The sequence below is a fragment of the Galeopterus variegatus genome, unplaced genomic scaffold, assembly GCF_000696425.1.
Source record: "Galeopterus variegatus unplaced genomic scaffold, G_variegatus-3.0.2 Scaffold1715, whole genome shotgun sequence".
Lineage (NCBI taxonomy): Eukaryota > Metazoa > Chordata > Mammalia > Dermoptera > Cynocephalidae > Galeopterus > Galeopterus variegatus.
Window position 1 is genome coordinate 60,314 of NW_007727826.1, and position 18,357 is coordinate 78,670.

At 41.3% G+C, this 18,357-nt stretch overlaps 1 protein-coding gene across 1 annotated transcript in view; it reads right to left on the reverse strand.

Annotated features, from left to right (window-relative positions):
• The window catches only part of LOC103595211 (unconventional myosin-X-like), a gene marked incomplete at its 3' end in the record, with an annotated part of 109,972 nt that overhangs the window by 54,319 nt on the left and 37,296 nt on the right, over window positions 1-18,357 (reverse strand). The window contains exon 2 of the mRNA XM_008578545.1: window positions 8,629-8,727. Coding sequence (XP_008576767.1) covers window positions 8,629-8,727 — 99 coding nt within the window. The remainder of the gene's footprint in view (window positions 1-8,628; window positions 8,728-18,357) is intronic.

The window sequence follows — 18,357 nt, forward strand, 5'->3', positions numbered from 1 at the left end:
AGGGTTCGGATCCCACATACAGACCGGTTCCCGCTCACTGGCTGAGCAAGGCGTGGGAGCAACACCGAGGGTTGCGATCCCGTTGCCGGTCCCCGGTCCGGTACAGGGGCAACAATGAGGGTTGCTATCCATTGCCGGACACGGAAAAAAAGACAAAAAAAAAAAAAAAAAAAAAAAAAAAAAATGTCACAGGATAATAGTCTTAACAGAGCACATGGCAATGAATTGTTTGGCTGTGTGCTGATCACAGATGGAGCTTCATTCATCCATTCAGTGTTTATTGAGTACCTCTCCTTGGGCCAGCCTCTGCTCCTAGGTGCTAGGGACACAGCAGTGATAAGTCTCCATTCTCAGAGACCTTGGTGAGGAGAAACCAAAAAAGACCCAAACACACGTGATGTGATTTTGAGGCAGTGGCTCTTTTGGATGGAGAGGTTGAATCAGCATGTTCATCCCTGAATGAAAGCAGGGGAACTAGACATCTCTGCAGGAACCAGGCTCCCAGCGGGAGAAAGAGCAAGGGCGCAGCCTGCTTGAGCAAGAGTCTCCTCCCAGATTACAGCAAGTGACCTTTCCGTGCAGAGCTACACAGGCTTGTAAATACACACAGTTATTCTGGAGCTAAGTGTGCTAATAAACACAAGTATATTTTTTTCTATATTCCCAGAGTAAAAATTAATGGAAACATTTGACTTTTTCATCTTTGAGCCACAAGATGCCAAACCAAATTCTTGGAAGAGGTCTTGAGAGTCAGAACCACATGGCTTTTACAGCATTAAAACATTTTTTTAACTCAAAACCAAGTAGGATGGACAAGTTGCATTTTATTTGGTCTTGAAAGCAAGACTGAAAGTCCCAGTGATGTTCAGTCCCTGGAGTCTAGACCTCTGTTTCTAAGAAGCTCCCTAGGCTGGTGTTTAATGTCCATCTCAGAGATGGGTATTTCCAGGACAAGAGAGCAAAATGTGGGAAAAGCACAGAGAATTTAAGAGCTTTCCAGCTCAATGCTGTCTTTTTAATACAGCTGCACTGTGTTGATTGAAGTGCATTCCAAGAATAACAGATGGAGCCCTACTAAAGTTTCAGCAAAAGAAGCCAAATACATATAACTTTAAAAAATGATCTGTCACTTGTCACCAGCATGCCACTCTTTCCCCTTACTTTCTTGATGGCTGTGCAGCCCACCTTCCTCTTGAGAAGGGCCCTTTACCCCCATACAGGAGTAGCACGATCTGCCCCCATGTCCACAGCACATGGTCAGAGCTGAGCAGTCGGGGTGCTCAGCAGACCTAAGCTGGACCATCAAATACTCCATTCCAGGAATCCAGAGCTGGATCTAAAGTGATCCTTTTGGACATTGTCTATTTCTTAAGAAAAGAATTTCTAATGTGCTATTATTTTTTAAAGCAGCACAAGAAAAGATATCCAAGAGAAAAGCAGTTTAAAAATAAATTGCATAGGGAGCTTACTGCTTAATGGGCTCAGAATTTTTATTTGAGGTGATGAAAAAGTTTGAGAAATAGATAGTGGTGATGGTTGCACAACATTATGAATATAATTAATGTGACTGAATTATACACTTAAAAATGCTTAAAACGGTAAATTTTATGTAATGTGTGTTTACCACAATAAACACACAAGTACACACAGCAGTAGATCCTCCCAAAAGTTGTATAGTTACTCATTCATTTTTCTTTCAACTCAAATTTGTTTTTTTGTTTTTGTTTTTTGTCTTTTTCCGTGTCCGGCAATGGATCACAACCCTCAGTGTCGCCCCCGGACCAGACCGGGACCGGCAACGGGATCGCAGGCCTCGGCGTCGCCCCCGCGCCTCGCTCAGCCAGTGAGCGGGAACCGGTCTGTATGTGGGATTCGAACCCTCAGCGGGAGCGCCACCGCACTTCCCAAGCGGCGCACTATAGCAGTGCGCCACCGGGCCAGCCCTCAACTCAAATTTGGATATTCACAGAAGAGACTAATCACAACAAATCCTTTAGATACCTATCAGAAAGAGTGAAAACCTCAGAACAAATGTTGCAGCTACTAGCAAACAAAGGTATTCAACAGCAGCAGAATTAAAGCTGGCACATGGTGTTAGGGATGCACTTTGCCTCTCATCTGACCTCCAAAATTCTTCTATTTTGTCGAACTTTACTATAAAAGCCATTAGAAAAATCTTATCTTTAAATCATAAACATATTGATGATAAGATAAAACACAAACTTAAAATTGAGGACCATTAACATGCCATCAGGCTGAACCAGACACAATTGCCGATGTTCATTTATGACCTATAAGAATGGAAATTTCATATTGTTCTACTGAACCCCAGGTTAATTGGTTGGAAGCAGCAATTGTTAATACAAGGGACATCTGAGATTTGAGAAGCTACAGAGGTGAAAATGCAAATACTCTTATGTTTCTTTCCTCTTAAGAAAAAAAAATCGGTCAGACGTCCCTTTAAATAAAAATGTTTTCCTTCACACGCACACAAAGGAGATAAAAAAAAAAGGATAAGCAAATAGAATATACATTTTTTAAAAAACAACATAAAAGTAAGGGAATTATGTCCAGGCCAGCTGACTAAAAAGAATCTGTCCTGTTTGTCCCAGAGTTTGGCTCTGCAAGTCATTATATCCTAATGATACTACTTTTGCACTACAAATGTCCCCGAACTTCTTTTCCTCCATCTTCACAAGTTTGGCTGTCTCCCTGCTGGTCTCTCCCTCCCTCCACAATTCATAATCCAGCAGCAATTCCCAGGGATTGGAGCTGCCCTGGGGGACCCCAGGTGGTCCCCTCCTGCTGGCTGCCCCACTTGGGGGGCCGGGCCAGCTGCTGCTCTTTCACGTCCCATCGGGCTCCATGCAGAAGGAGTGAGAGCAGGTGAGACCATGTTCCCTCCCACCGCTGCCTCCTCGGCCAGGCAGCTGCCTGGGCCCAACAGCTGTCTTTGTGTGTGAAGCCTGCAACGCAGCCTCCCTGGCCGCTGACAGGCACATGCATTCCTGGGCTCTCGCAGGAAATTTTTAACTTGGCTAAAATATCTAGGATCCACCACTTCCCCTCAGCAGTCAGATCTGACCTCTGCCCACCTAAAATCGAAGTCATGGAGTCCTAGTTGTGCAATTCCTGACAATTCATGGGGTCAGCTGTGAAATGGGAGACCTGCGGGGCTGTCCCACTGTTCCCCTTTCCAGCACTCAAAAGGCTTGGGGCGATTTCTCTAGGGGAGGAGAGTGCACAGATGGTGTACTGGGAAGGAGGGGGTGAAGATGTCAAAGGCTCCCCACGTCCACACAAGGGACACACAAAGACACCAATGGGGACAAAGTGGATGCAGAAGAAAAGCAGCTCGTCAGGGCAGAAAGTGTGTGCAAATGACCAAAAAATGCAATGAAAAGCCACTACCCATTACCACGTTTCACAAAATTGGGCCCAAAGCATTAACTCCAACAAGTCAAAACCAGAAGGTCAAAGCAGGTTAGAGAAGGCTTTGAATGGGAGATGAGATTGCAGTAATGAGCACTGGGTTTCCAGTGTGGCTTACAGGAGTCTGACTTCTTAGGGGATGGGGATGGCTTGAAAGTACTGGGTGATCTAATGGCCTCTTGCGGATTAATAAAATTAGAAGAATTACTTTTAAAACAAAGTCTAATTACACTCGTTGCAAATAAAAGGAGAAGGGCATGGAGAAGGGCAGCTACTTGCAGATTTGGGTGATGAAATCCCCACCCAATAAATACTTTCAAAGACCCCTTATAGAGACAATTCAAACAGAAAACCAACAGAATGACTGCACAGAGTAATTGCCTTGATAAGGGCAGCTACTTGCAGATTTGGGTGATGAAATCCCCACCCAATAAATACTTTCAAAGACCTCTTATAGAGACAATTCAAACAGAAAACCAACAGAATGACTGCACAGAGTAATTGCCTTGATAAGTTTACTGGGGTATGTTAAATGACTATCCCCTTAAAATACAATTAGGCAAACTGATATCACTCTAAGCAATTTCAGAGCAATCAAATTAAACTCTTTCCAGAAAAAGATAATAAAATAGTTCAAACTCTCAAAGTAAGAAATCTAATTTAGAATTTATTACTCAATTCTACGATGTTCCTCCAGGATGCTATAGTGATTGCTTGTGTGCCTCCTGAATGTCCCAGAAAGACAAATGTTCAGTGCTGTCTTCCTTCCCTCTGACCCTCTCACAGGAGTTGATCTTTTAGCTGTATCTGCCCCCTGCAGAACTGTGGTGCTCTTAAAAATCTGCTCTTCTAAAACTCTGTCCACAGCTTTCTGTCCAAGAAGACAACTAATTTCTAACTTGCGCTGACCTGCCTGTGTGCCGTGGCCTCCGGAGGCCACAGCTATGCAGTTTCAACAAAGTGTGTAAGCGTGTCATTTGCTCATTTCTTTTTCCATCTGCAAATACTTCACAGCGAGCGAGTCGAAGTTATGAGTCAAATGGGAACATTTGGGTTCCTCTGTATTCCTAGCACCAACCTACAGTAGTTTAAATCTTAGAGTGGAATGAAACTTTAAATTAACATTAAAACTATCTCCCTGGCAAAAAAAAGAACAGCTAAGTGAATGTGCAAAATTCTCATAGAGACTGAAAGTGTGCCCTTTCGTGATCTCACACAAAACAATACACTCTTCCCAACCCAGTGTCCCTGAGGTCCCACTTTAGGATTTTAGTTACAGTGGCTCTGCTTGGTGTCTAACACTAAACAGGAGAATGCCTAGACTGCAGTCAGCCCAGACCCTGGCACACTCTCAGTGAAATGCTTGCTGGAAGGAAGGGCACAGAGAATGGGAAAGAAAAAAGGAAAAGCTTTGAAGGGCCGGAGAAAAATTTTCTAATTTTACCCAAAGCCCTCCTCTTGTCTTTATTTTTGCTTCTCCCAAAACAGTAGTACAAGTGTTATAGGTTGTATAACCTATAACCTATAACCTATAACCCTCTGAGAAGGTTTCCTGCTCTTCATTTTAGGTAACCAAGACCCTAAGGTGTTTTTCAGGACTATCTCCTAAATCCTCACTCCTCTACTGTGGTTGGTCCAGGAACATCAGCATCACCAGGGAGCATGTGAGAAACCTGCCCCTCACAATCTGCATCCTAACAAGATCCCCAGGGCATCAGTCTGCATTAAAGTTTCAGAGGCACTGCTCTAAAGCTAAGGAAAATTCACTAATAGTTCTGTTAACTGTTTATGGGCTCTAAGAGGTCATATTTGGGTAACAAAAATTTCACTAGAATTGTTTTTAGAGATACAGACAAATAGCCATTTGACAATTTTTGCCAGTTACCTTTGACCTCAAACACTGATATCTTATGTGTGTGATAAAATACGTATACTAACATAAAATTTATAACTTAAGTATTTTGAGTGCAGAGTTCAGGGGCATTAAGTATATTCATATTGTCGTGCAGCCATCACCGCCATCTATCTTCAGAACTTTTTCATCTTCTAAAACTGAAATTCTATACCCATTAAACACTAAGTTCCCATTTTCCCCTTCCTCAAGAAATACCAATATCTTAACACCCTTTAATAACATACCAAATTGGGTCAAAATTAACCACTACCTTGAAAAGTTACCATGGATAGGCTTGACCAGGACAAGGCCATGCTCTAAATCTCTGACCCTGATTCCTTCAAGAATCTATCCCTGCCTACTTGAAGAGCTTTTAAAACAGTAGGTGTTTCTATCCTGGGCACCAGGACCAATTAATGAACTTCTCCTAAACCTTGGTGACTATTCCCATATGTTCCACAGTGAATTTGTGATAAAAGGAGGGAAAGACTAAATAGGTCAGTAGAGAAAGAAACTGGAGTCTTCTGGCCACTGCCAGTTCTTGGTCCAAACCTGAACCCAACTCTTAAATCTTGCCTCATTTTTTTCATATTGTAAACCCTGCAATTTCTACACAAATCACCAAGCTAAGTATACTTGTTATACTTGGAAATGATAGAGTGGACAAGATAAAACAAGTAAGTATTCGATGACCGACTGAAGATTAGAAGTCAAGGTTCAGTGTTGTTTTCACATTCAAGTTCAGTACATGTTATTCTGGTTTAGTTCTTTCTAAACCCACAATCCGTAAATACTGTCAAAAATGAATAGAACTACTGACCTGACCACCCCATCCTATCCCATTCCCCACACTGAGAGCTGCCCATCGAATGCAGCCGGCAAGGACTGTACGTGGCACACACTGCTGACCACAAGTCAACGGCAAGGGCTGCATGTGGCAGACTGCTCACTGCAGAGTTGTCACGTTAGGAGCCTCTCCAAGCAAGGCTTAGTTAGACAGGAATAGAACGCATCTTTAGAGCCTTGAGGACATTCTACTAAGCAAAATAAGCCAGTCACAAAAGGACAAATACTGTAAGACTCCATTCATGATAAGTATCTCAAGTAGTCAGAATCACAGACACAGGAAGTAAAAAAGGTGACTACCAAAGGCTGGGAGGAGGGGACAAGGAAATCACTGTGTGTTAGGTAAAGAGTCTCAGTGCTGCTGAATAAAAAGGTTCCGGAGATTTGTTTCACAGCAATGTGAATACACTTAACACTCCTGAACTGTATACTTAAAAATGGACAAGATGGTCAAGTCAATGTCACAAGTTTTTTTAATCACATTTTGTTTTAAAAAGAGAAAAATGTTAAAAATAAATAAATAAAAAGACAGCATTGTTGGGATGAAAGTATAAGTCAATGAAATATTGAGTTCCATTGGAAATCTATTTTACAAAGCTTTCCAGAACACAATGATGTTCATTGAGTTACTCTGTTTTAATACTATTTTCCCTTTTCACATCATCTTGACAAGTATGTATGATTTCTCATCTGAGGAAAGTCAGAAGGGAATACAGGCAAAATGATGGCAAGACAGAAAAATGCTGAACAATACTACACAGGAATTTAAACATGTAAGCAGTGCCTGACCATAAAGTTGAGCAAAATTCATTCACTCAGTCCTTAGTTTACAGATCATATCACACCGCCTGAGACTCTGATGGGAAAGAAACCAGACTGGGCTTCACGGTAGTGTTCACACTGCCAGTGCGCTGAACAATCCTACACAGGAATTTAAACATGTAAGCAGTGCCTGACCATAAAGTTGAGCAAAATTCATTCACTCAGTCCTTAGTTTACAGATCATATCACACCACCTGAGACTCTGATGGGAAAGAAACCAGACTGGGCTTCACGGTAGTGTTCACACTGCCAGTGACCGCTTGACAAGTGATCTCTCTCTGCACCCCCCAAATACGCATCTACAAAACACGGGTGTACCTTTAAACCGAGAAATAAGAAAGGTTCCACCAAGTGGACCATCTCTGCTAAAAAGTTTTGATAGCCAGGTAGCCCATCTGCCTCGAACTACAGAAAACTGACCCTAAAGCTTTTGTTCTTAACACAACTTGCAAATTAAATTCATAAACTATGTGTTTTAAATACTGGCATATGACTTCCTTTTACTTCCTTATGTTTTAAATTTTGCTATGCACTTCTGAAGAAGGAGCCCATTTGTAACATTAAAAGTGGTTACTTTGTTAACATGAAGAAGCTGGGCTCCTCTCACAATCATCAAAATATAATCAGGTGAACCAGTTTCTGGATTCACATTTATTTTCAATGATATGACTTTCCATTTATTTTACACTAAAGAATGGGAATCAAGACCAATGGCACTCCCATACACGGAAGAAATTTCTTCAGCTGCTTAACAAGGTAGATAAATAAGCTCAGGGTAAGTGGTTTAGTCTTGTTCTTCTGGTGATCGAGATATCACCATCCTAAATTCTCATTGGTTTGCCAGTCTCAACATTCCAGGTGTTATGGACTGAATGTTTGTATCCCCCCAAAATCCACATGCTGAAATCCTAATCCTTAACGCACTGGTGTCAGGTACTGGCGCCTTTGGGTGATCCTTACGAAGTGAGGGTAGAGCCCTCATGAATGGGATTAGGGCCCTTATATAAGAGGCTCCAGAGAGATCCCTTGCCCCTTCTACCAAGTGAGGACACAGGGAAGACAAGTCGTCTGTGAACCAGGAAGCAGGACCCCACTGCCAGTGCCTTGATCTTGGACTTCCCAGCCTCCAGAACTGTGAGAAATACATGTCTGCTGCTTATAAGCCATCCGGTCTGTGGTATTCTGTCATAGCCCAAATGGACTAAAGCCCTATGAAAGTTTAAGAATGTTAAGAGAAAGTAATGAGGTAATCAGCAAGTATCAATATATTCAAACTTTTTCTCAAATTACCTGCATTTGAAGTCACATATTTATTTTCAGTGATAAGACTTTCCTACATTTTACTGATTCTTGGAAAAGGGGAAAGAAGGTGGGAAAGATAGCCAGGAAGGAAACCAGGCAAATGCTGTGCTCTTCTGTCCCACACTGGTTGGAACACTTGCTGTGCGACATTTGGGAGACGTGTACTGCATCTGCCACACGCACAAAGTGGACATTCTACATTCCTACTGGCATTGTGATTTACTGCTTAGGAAAAAAATTTAAGGAGTGTGTATAGGGGCACACATGCCCCTGGGTAAGACATCTACAAAGCAGAACACGGATGTCAAGAAGCTGCAGGGGCTTGTTCTCACCTGACCATAGTCTGTCCGGAAGACAACCACGCCTTCTGCACAGGAATTTACAGTACTTGGAAAATGCTGGCCGTTTTCTCTCAGCCAGACCCGTGTTCCCTGTAAACAAAACAAACAGGATTTAACCATGAGTTTGGATTGCAAAACATCACGCTCAAAATTACCAGGACTCCTACATTCCTTTAAATTTTTTTTTGAAGAGCAAATGTCTTTCTCAAATAAGCAAAGGAAAAAACCTTCAGAAAACATCACTCACAGCCTTTACTATCCTATCCACAAGTGTGACTCAGAGTGCCCCTCAGGACAGAGAAAGCAAAGAAGGGACTAAGAAAACAGGAGCCCCTGCATTCCCACTATGCAACTGATTTATGTGGATTATCTCATTTTACTCTCAGGAACACCCCATGTGGCAGGCACTGTTATCATTCCCATTTTATAGATGGAGAAGTAGAGGCCTGGAGGTAAAGTAATTTGCCAAAAATCACCAAGACAGAGAGAGAACGTGACCCCAGGCTGTTGGTTTCCAGAAACCACAAGTTTAGCCAGGTCACTACCCTGCTTCACCCTCTGTGAGAACCCTTTGAGACCTGGTGGCTCTCATCCTCCCAGGTCAAAGCCCCACACCCCACATACTTGCCCACTTGGAGAATGTTAGATCACTCCACTGACATCCTACTTGTACTAAAATCCGTGTGTCCACTGGAATCTCCAAAAGAGGAACTAAAGTTTCTAATAAATATCAGAACCCAGCCTGCCAGCACGAAATCTGCTAGGATTCCACCAGACACCTAATGCACTTCAAAGTTTGGGATTGTAAGCCCAAAAGACAGCAACTTCCACATCCTATTGTTTTAACCCTGGACATATTTTTGGCATTGATTCAATTTCCATTTTTTATGTCCCCACTGGACAAATGAAATAACAATCGTAATATTTAGCTTCTCAATATTCTATTTCCTCTTCCCTTGATTTCACAGCATTAAATCATTTGTTTCCAAAGACAAGTGGTAAAAGTTTGAAGAAATTACTGGGTATTCACTGATCAGTCAAATTCTCTTCATGATGCATGATGTACACTCACATGATGGAATGCAACACTGAGCTTCAGTATCTCATTAAACTATATCTGCTCTACTCAGCAATTTCACCAACTTCAACAAAAATCACACTTAATGTGGAAATATTACACCAAAATTATCACTTGAAATAGCACATAAATTGAAGAACTTCTTTTTAATTTTCAACCTCATTTCACTCGTCCATTTTGTTTTGATTTGAAATAAGTCTAATATTTAAAATATATTGGCTATTATATGTTCAACTTCTAGTTGAAGGGACTACTACTCTTAACGAAGAATTGGCAGGGAATAAATAACATACAAGCAAACTCATCACTATATGCTACGTTAAACTGTGTTTATCAATAGCAAAAAGGAGCTTCCAGTAACGGTGTACCCATGATGTATGAGGTCACGTGCTGAGCCTCAGTGACATTTTATCATATCTAACCTTCAGTAAGATAGGAATCCCCCCAGCCCCATGGAGAGATTGAAGCTCAAGAGCATAAGCCACTCCCCAATGCTACATAGCTAGTGACCCAGGCGGGTCCCAAATCAGGTCTCTCCAGTTCCTAATCCCATGCTCTTTCCACACACAACACTGGCTCTATTTGTCTCCTGAAAATAATTCATAAATAAATCAAATGCATTCATAAAACAGTCATCAACCAACATACAACGAAGAGGTCACTTGAAATGGCCAGTTATCACACACAACTATTTCTTCTCTCTTCTCCTCCTAAGAGGAAAATTTTAAAAGATATAAAAATTCCACTTAAAAGTTACTCCCTCAGTGCCAATGATGTACCCTGTTTAAAATCTACAGCCGGGAACTAAAATATTTGCTGTCACCACTGTTACTCGGGATCCCCCAGTAAGTCAACCTTGAGTGGGATGAAAGCATTTGGGGCCAGCTAGCTAGACCCTGGGGTTCCAGAAGGAGGTGGGCCACATGCTCAGGAGGTTCTGCAGCACGTCCAAGAAGATTAAGGTGGCTGGAGGCCCCAACTGAATGGAACAGACTCCTTTCCCCTGAGGACAGACTCACGTTCTGCGACTCCCCTACCATCCCATGTTACAACGCTATTCAAGGCCCTCCCCAAGTGCATTCATTATCTCTGTATTATGGGGTTTTGAGTTGCTTACCCCATCCATAGCTCTTTAAACATCCCCCCCAAAAGGGGTTTGGTTAAAGGAGCTTCTACTATAAAGGTAGAAAACACCGTCCAATATGAAGGCTCGTATGAAGTGTTCCTATATAAATCCTGAAGCCTGCCTACTTAAAGAACACACATGAACACCAACAGGCCAACAGGAGCCAAGTCCCCATTTCCACACAAGTCGGTCACATCCCTCTGACTCCCACTTTGGGCTGGGACGCTGGTAACACACAGAAAGAATGACACTTCCAACTGCCTGTCAGTCCTGATTTCTTTATTAGCAAACAGCTGCTTCCAAAAAGAACACCTACCTCAGGCACCCCCTAAGATTGTTCTCTTATGTATCATTCCATACCCAAACCACATGGTTTGTAACGCTCTAGAAAAAGACTGCCAAGTGCCTGAATAACTGTTCATCCTCTTTTTAATTCATACATCAGTCTCCAACATTAGAAAGTCTTGAAATACCTCCAAACACATATCAACACAAATGGAAATTCTCAAAGCCACATTAAGATGAGAATGTCTACTCATTAGGTTAAAATCATGAAACAATAATCTGCAGTCCACCTCCATCCCAGAATCCTGAGTCCAAAGCTTTCTTGTTTGCTATGACGATCACCTGCATCATTTTCATCAAAAAGAATTCCAAGTATCTCTTTCTCAATTTATTGAAATTGTCTATTTAGTAAGAATAAAAGTAAGATTTCACCATGCAACATTACCAAGTTCATATAAATAGTCACCAGGATTAATACAGATCTCTCAACTTGCAAATGCCACACAGAACATATCTTCACTCCAGCATGCAGTTTCTTTGACTGAGTCTTCCTATGTCCTCTTTACCTTCTCGTTGGAAAGTACTCCCAAGCCCTTTATTGACACAGTGCTACAGGATCAAACACACAGTTCAGCTGCTGTAGTCCAAAGGTCTTTTCCAACAGGTGCGAAGAGGTGCTGATAAGCAAGTTGTATGAAATTCAGCCCAGATTTCAAATCTACAGCACACTGGCCCCTGGATCTAAAGTAAATAGCTGTCTATCATAGGTAGAAAGGAAAATGCATTCAAAACATTCCCTTTGTTCTTTGTTCTTTGAAAAAGTATAAACTGACAATTTCCATAGAATGAGAATTGCAAAGTAAAACTGCTGAAATGGATATTTTTACACAGATTGCTCTTGGTGGTTTTAGTGAACCCCCAATCTTTCTACTTCCATTCTACTGGAATAGAACACATATGCCCAGGTCCAAAAGAGGCCACCCACAATCATCTGAAAATGAAGTCACAGGCAGACATGTACCAGACCATCCAAGTTTGAGTGGGGAAGGAAAATTTGCCCACCATATGCAAACCATTACATTCTGTCATTGTTAAATAAGGCTGATAATTTAACACACAATACAAGCTACGTAGCATATGGAGAACGTTTACAAATTGAGTAAAAAAGTGCCTTTATAAGAAGGTGGAACAAGTTTGATCATAAAATACAAGTTTTATTAAAACTTGGAAAAGTTTTCATCTTCATATTCCATCCTGAGATGGATATGTGAGTGCTAAATTTAACAGCTAAAAATGTTTCTACACGTAATCACCAGAAACGTTTTTGCAATACAAAGCACTTGCACATAAATTCCCATCTCCTTTGATCTTTTGAGCAATCCTATAACACAGAGAGCCAAGTAATACCATCCCTTTCTTCAAAAGTGAGGCTTGTAGAGGTTCCCTTTTCTATTGCCTGGCTATAATAAAAAAAAAAGACTGACTACTAACTATTGGTGAGGACGTAGATAAACTGAAGGGAATATACTCATAAGATAGTACGTCTACTTTGGAAAACAGTTTGGCAATATCTTAAAAAGCTAAATAGAATCTTACCATTTGTCCCAACAATTCAACTCCTAGATATTTACCTACTAAAAAAATTTTTTTTATGTCTTATATGCAAATATTCATAGTAGCATTATTCAAAACAGTCAAATCCTTGAAAGAATTCAAATATCTATCAACTGGTATAGAGACACACAAAATGTGGTAAATCCATACAGTGGAATGCCTCAGTAATAGAAAAGCGAATCACTGATACATTCACCAGTAAGGATGAATCTCAAAAACACTTTGTAAGTGCAAGATGTCAGACACAAAAGACTACGTATTGTAGGGTTCCTTGTATATGAAATTTCTGGAAAAGACAAATCCATAGAAAGAGAAAGTAGGTAAATGGCTGCCTGGAGCTAGATGTGGAGGGACACTGAATGGGAACAGAGTGACTTTTGGGAGTAATGGAACTGTCCTAAAACTGGATATTGGTGGTGGCTGCACACCATATAAATGCACTGAAAATCACTCAACTGTGCACTTTTAACAGGTGGATTTTATTGTGTGGAATGATACCGCAATAATTCCAAATCATTTAAATCATTTTTTAAAAAATTGATTTCCCAGCCTATATACAAAGGGGTCTTCAAAAAGTTCATGGAAAGATGTGTATTTTCTTTTAATTCCATTTTTCCATGAACTTTCTGAAGTACCCTTGTACTTCTCAATTGTCAATGAATAGTTTAACCATTTCATAGTAGGAAAACCTAATCACATTTCTATAATTAAGCAATGGACATGTCAAGAAACATATACCAAAAACCAAAACCCAGAAAGATTAAGTGTAAGGGCTGTGTTGCTACTCTGACAATCCATGCTGAATTCCTTAAGTCCCTGCTCTCTATTAACGCAGACTAGGGGGGCCAGGAGGCCACACAAGAGACTTGCCTGAGCTAATGGAAGGATGAGGTTGTGGCAGAATGTATCATGGTAGCACTGTGCTCAATCATCCCTCCCTGAAAGATAATTGTAAATACCGGGCCAGTTGCCTTGTGACCAGGAGAGCCTAACCTGTCCACTGCCTCCTGTCCACAGCGCCTCCCGCTCCACTGGCAAAGAGAAGTAGTTGCACAAAGTCTAAGATATTGGCCTCTGGCTGGTCCCTGCTTTACACAAAAGCTGCTGGTCCCTGCTTTAAGGTAAAGGGAATTGTATCACCATCACAGATTTCAACCTACTGATGCCTTTTTAAAAGCTCTTCGAGGGCTGGCCGGTTAGCTCAGTTGGTTACAGCATGGTACAGGTAACACCAAGGTCCAGGGTTCAGATCCCCGTACCAGCCAACTGTCAACAAAAAAAAAAAAAAAAAAAAAAAAAAAAAAAACTATTTGACTTCTCTTTTGATTTTAAAAATGATTTTCTTTCCTGAACTCTGACTGAAAAAATATCAAGTTTAAAAATAAGGTAGAGAAACAACCCAAAAAAGAGATGATGATGAACTTTAAATACCATGTTGTGGGACATGTTCTAATTACAGAGCCACAAAAAAGAGAACATTCTTTAGCCAAACACACAACTCAGTCTCAGACCCAGACTGGGCACCATGGTCAGGATTTGCTAGCAACCTACATCCAAAGTCACAATTTGCTCCTTAAATGTAATCTTCTTTTTTCTTTCTTTGTAAAAATGCAGAGGTCAAATAATTTTGTAATAGGTAAGATAAACTAATATGGCTATTTAAAGCTTCAGTAAAGTCAGCAGCCAAAAGAAAATTTTCCTTTTTACCTGCAATGACCTAGGGAAGAAACCACTTGGCTTAGAAGGTCTCTGATGCAGAAGCCTGGGGAATGGGGGTCCTTGTTCTTGATGAATTCTAGAAACTAGATGTGGATAGTACAGTACCAAGAATCTAAACAGCACTTTTCTCCTGTTTTATAGTCTTTTTTTTTTCTTCTGTTAAAAGTGGAAGATACCTTTCCAACTTACCAGATGCTATTTTTTCCTAATTCATTTCACTCAAACCCACATCAAAAGACACATGGCTTTTATAACACAAAGTGCTAATACGGGTTTCTCAGTCTTGGTGCTATTGACGTTCTGAACTAAATAATTCTTTGTTGGGGTTGGGGGAATCGCCCCAGTTGAGAAGATGTAATTCTGGTAACATTACAGCTGGGTGCGCACAGAAGAGTGGGAGGGACCTCTGCAGATTCAAAACGTTCAACAAACACAAGGAAAAGGTCGCAGAGGCCAATGGTTTGATGGTGGTGCCAGAGGGGCGCTTCTTTCCTCCTCTCTGTCCACTGTGCTTTTTTTTAAATGGAGAACTGACTTTTAATGTTTTCATGCAGATAATTGGAACTGGACAGACACAGCCTGTCCACTGTGCTCTTTAACCTCAGGCTCTATTTCAACCCCAGATGCTTGCAAACCCCAGGGCCAAACTTGTCAGAAAGTTTGGACATGGTGCCACGAGACTGGGGAGAGGAGCAAGGGGCCTCAGCGCAGGGACAAAATAAATATGAAAAATGCAGTGCTGACACAGCCAGCGGGGACAAGGGAGCACTGCTGGCTGGGGACAGCACCAGGAGATTTAGAAGTGAAAGAGGAAGGTGGAATCTAAAGCTTCTCCCTCAGCAGGGGACCTGGAAATAAAGCAAAGTGATGGCCACTACTCTCTCCTAAGCATCCCCTGGCCTGGACACCCAAGCATGTCCCACAGCAGTGGGTGGCCTTTATATATACCCTTGCCATCAGTACACAAGTGGGAGGGGGGTGTGTCCATGACGGTTAAGTGAGCCCCTCTGACTCATTTCCTGTCTTGTGAGTGAAGGGTTTTAGACCTGAGGCTGTCAATCATTTCTGAACAATTGTATTCAAACTTAGCCCACCGCTGCATAGGCTCTGAATGGAACATGGCAGTTTTGGACTCAGGTCAAAGGATGCACCAGTCAACTAGGTGGTGAGGCCAAAACTCCATGTGCACCAACTGCTGAGGAAGGAAAAGTAGGACAGTGAGGCTCAAGAGAGAAACGGAGTGAGCACACAGCTGGTGACGTTGGACATATGTGGTTGGAGGATCCCAAGTTTGTGCCATTTTTCTGTTGGCTATGGAACAATGCTAGTCATTTGTTTGCTATATAGGCAACCCCCAGGAAAGTGTCCCTCACCCATCGGAGCTGGGGCCACCATTAAATTCCAGGGGAAAATGTGTTGCTCACATTCTGCTTTAGAACTCATAGACATAATTTCCCCTCAAAGACTATGCCAGAAGTGTTGGGTAACTCCCCAGGCCGGCCTGCAGAAGTCTTTAATGGTATTGCTGAAATACTATACATTTTAATAAGAAATTAAATTAAAAGTATTTTTCAGCTATTTGCAGCTATACCACCACCACCATCATCATCTCCTGAGCTTGCCAGTGGCTTAGAAATCCTGTATAACAGTATTGCCACAGAAAACATATACTGTTCCAACCAACTAATTCACAAGCACACCTAAAAAACACAGTGTGGTTGTAAAGTGAGGCCTGCCTGCATTCATTACTGTAAAGTTCATAGACAGATTTGTCCCATGTCTTTGGTCTGTCCCAGCACTCTCATGCAACCAAAGAAAAAAGTCACAGGTGATCCACATCCTTTCCCATTATCCTGCCCACGTCAAACTCTGTCACACTGTCAGCTACTCGGAAAAGCAGCTTCCATGAAAAGTATAATGTGAAAAGTATATGAACAGTAGGAGGTGCAAAGGGAGAGAAAAAGTGAAAGAAAACGGTAAAAGTTATCACCAAGAATGAACTAACATTTGATAAATGTTCCCCAGGTAAAGACTCATGGCATCCCACCCTCCCAATCAAAATCAAAACCAAAACAAACTATGCTGAATGGCGAGATGCCTCAAGTAAGACTCTGTAGAGTTTACTCCCATGGTTGTGAGGTTCCAACGTGCCAGATGATTCAGTCCTGATTTTTATGTTCTTTTCCCCCTACCTTCTTCACAATTCCTTAAAATGTCTATTCAGTTATTCTTTTAAACTACAGTGACTAGAAATAATCCCAGAAAGAATTTAACACTGAAAGAAATGAGACATCTTCAAGATGCTGAGACCTTCTCAAACACTGTAAGAATGGGCCAATATAAGGAACAAAAATCAAATTATTCCATCTCCTACTTAACCAATCATCACATAGCCAACACATATGTGTTTAAAAGAAAACAGAAAATGGACCTAAAGAATCAGCCAACACACCTAAAATTCATTCATTCATGCATCTGCAAATTGTTCCATCCGTCCATCCATCCATCCATCCATCCATCCATCCTTTCATCCATCCACCCATCCTTCCAGGAGGTCACCCTTCCACAAGCCCATCCTTCCAACAAGTATCTCTTAAACCCTCCTCCAAACCCTTAACCCCCCACATTATGTACCAGGCACTAGAAAAGATTTGACAGTATATAATATCCCAGCTCTAAGAAGCCTAGAGGTAAATTATGCCTTGACCCAGACACCTTTCCTACCTAGTCTCTTTCTTCCATAGGGAATAATTATGTAACATAAGAAGCCGTAGAACAAGAAAAGAAAGAGAAGTAGGTCAATGGAGTAAAGACAGGTTTTACAACATGTGTAAAACTGTTCCAATTCTAAGAACACTCCAAAACTAGAGGGGAAAATCCTCCATAAGGGACACAGAACAAAGGAGCTGGTTTCAGAACCGCACTCTGCTCTTCGTCCAGTGGCAGCTGGAGGAGACGGAGAGCAGAAAGGGTCGCAGAAGCCCCATCATGAGACATCTGCACTCTGCAGGACATGGAATCCCAGACATCCTTGACCTTTTATGTCCAAGAGCTTATTGTCCTTTCCTACTCCTGACAAGAATAATTTTTTTAGAAAAGAGAAAAACTACAAATAAACAAAACTGATAAGATTATCTTAATGAAATCCTGGTTGTGTTCTGGCTACCATCTGTTTTTAGAAAAAATATACAAACTTACTCAGAACAGCGGTTTGGTGTTACTTCATAAAAATGAATGCCCCAAGGACACAGTAGGAAGTAAATAAACTTAAAACGGCTATTTCTCATCTTTGTTACATACATACTAATTAATTCCTTTGCAGGATTTTATTAAATTTCAACAACAGTTAATATTTTTTATAAAATTATACTTCCTGAATTAAAAGGTGCATACAAGATAATCTAGTCCAATCAAAACGACAGATAATGTGCTGTTGAGAAAGTGGAGACACTAGAACCCTCTTACGCTGCTGGTGAGAATGTTGAATGGTGCAGCTGCTGTGGAAAAAAGTTTAGCAGTTCCTCAAAAAGTTAAATATAGAGTTACCACGCAACCCAGGAATTCCACTCCTAGGTACGTACCCAAGAGAAATGAAAACATATGTCCACACAAAGCCTTGTACACAAATGTTCAGAGCAGCATTATTTGCAACACCCCAAAAGTGGAAACAATCCTTATGTCCATCAACTGATGAACATAATTTTTTTTTACTGTGTTCTATCCATACAACAGAACATTATTCAATGATGACAAGGAAGGACAGATACATGCTACAACGTGAAGGAACCTTGAAAACATTATGCTCAGTGGAAGAGCCATTCACAAGGGACCTCATTTCATGTGATTCCACCAGTGTGAGATGTCCAGAAGGTAAATCCGCAGAGACAGAAACAGATTG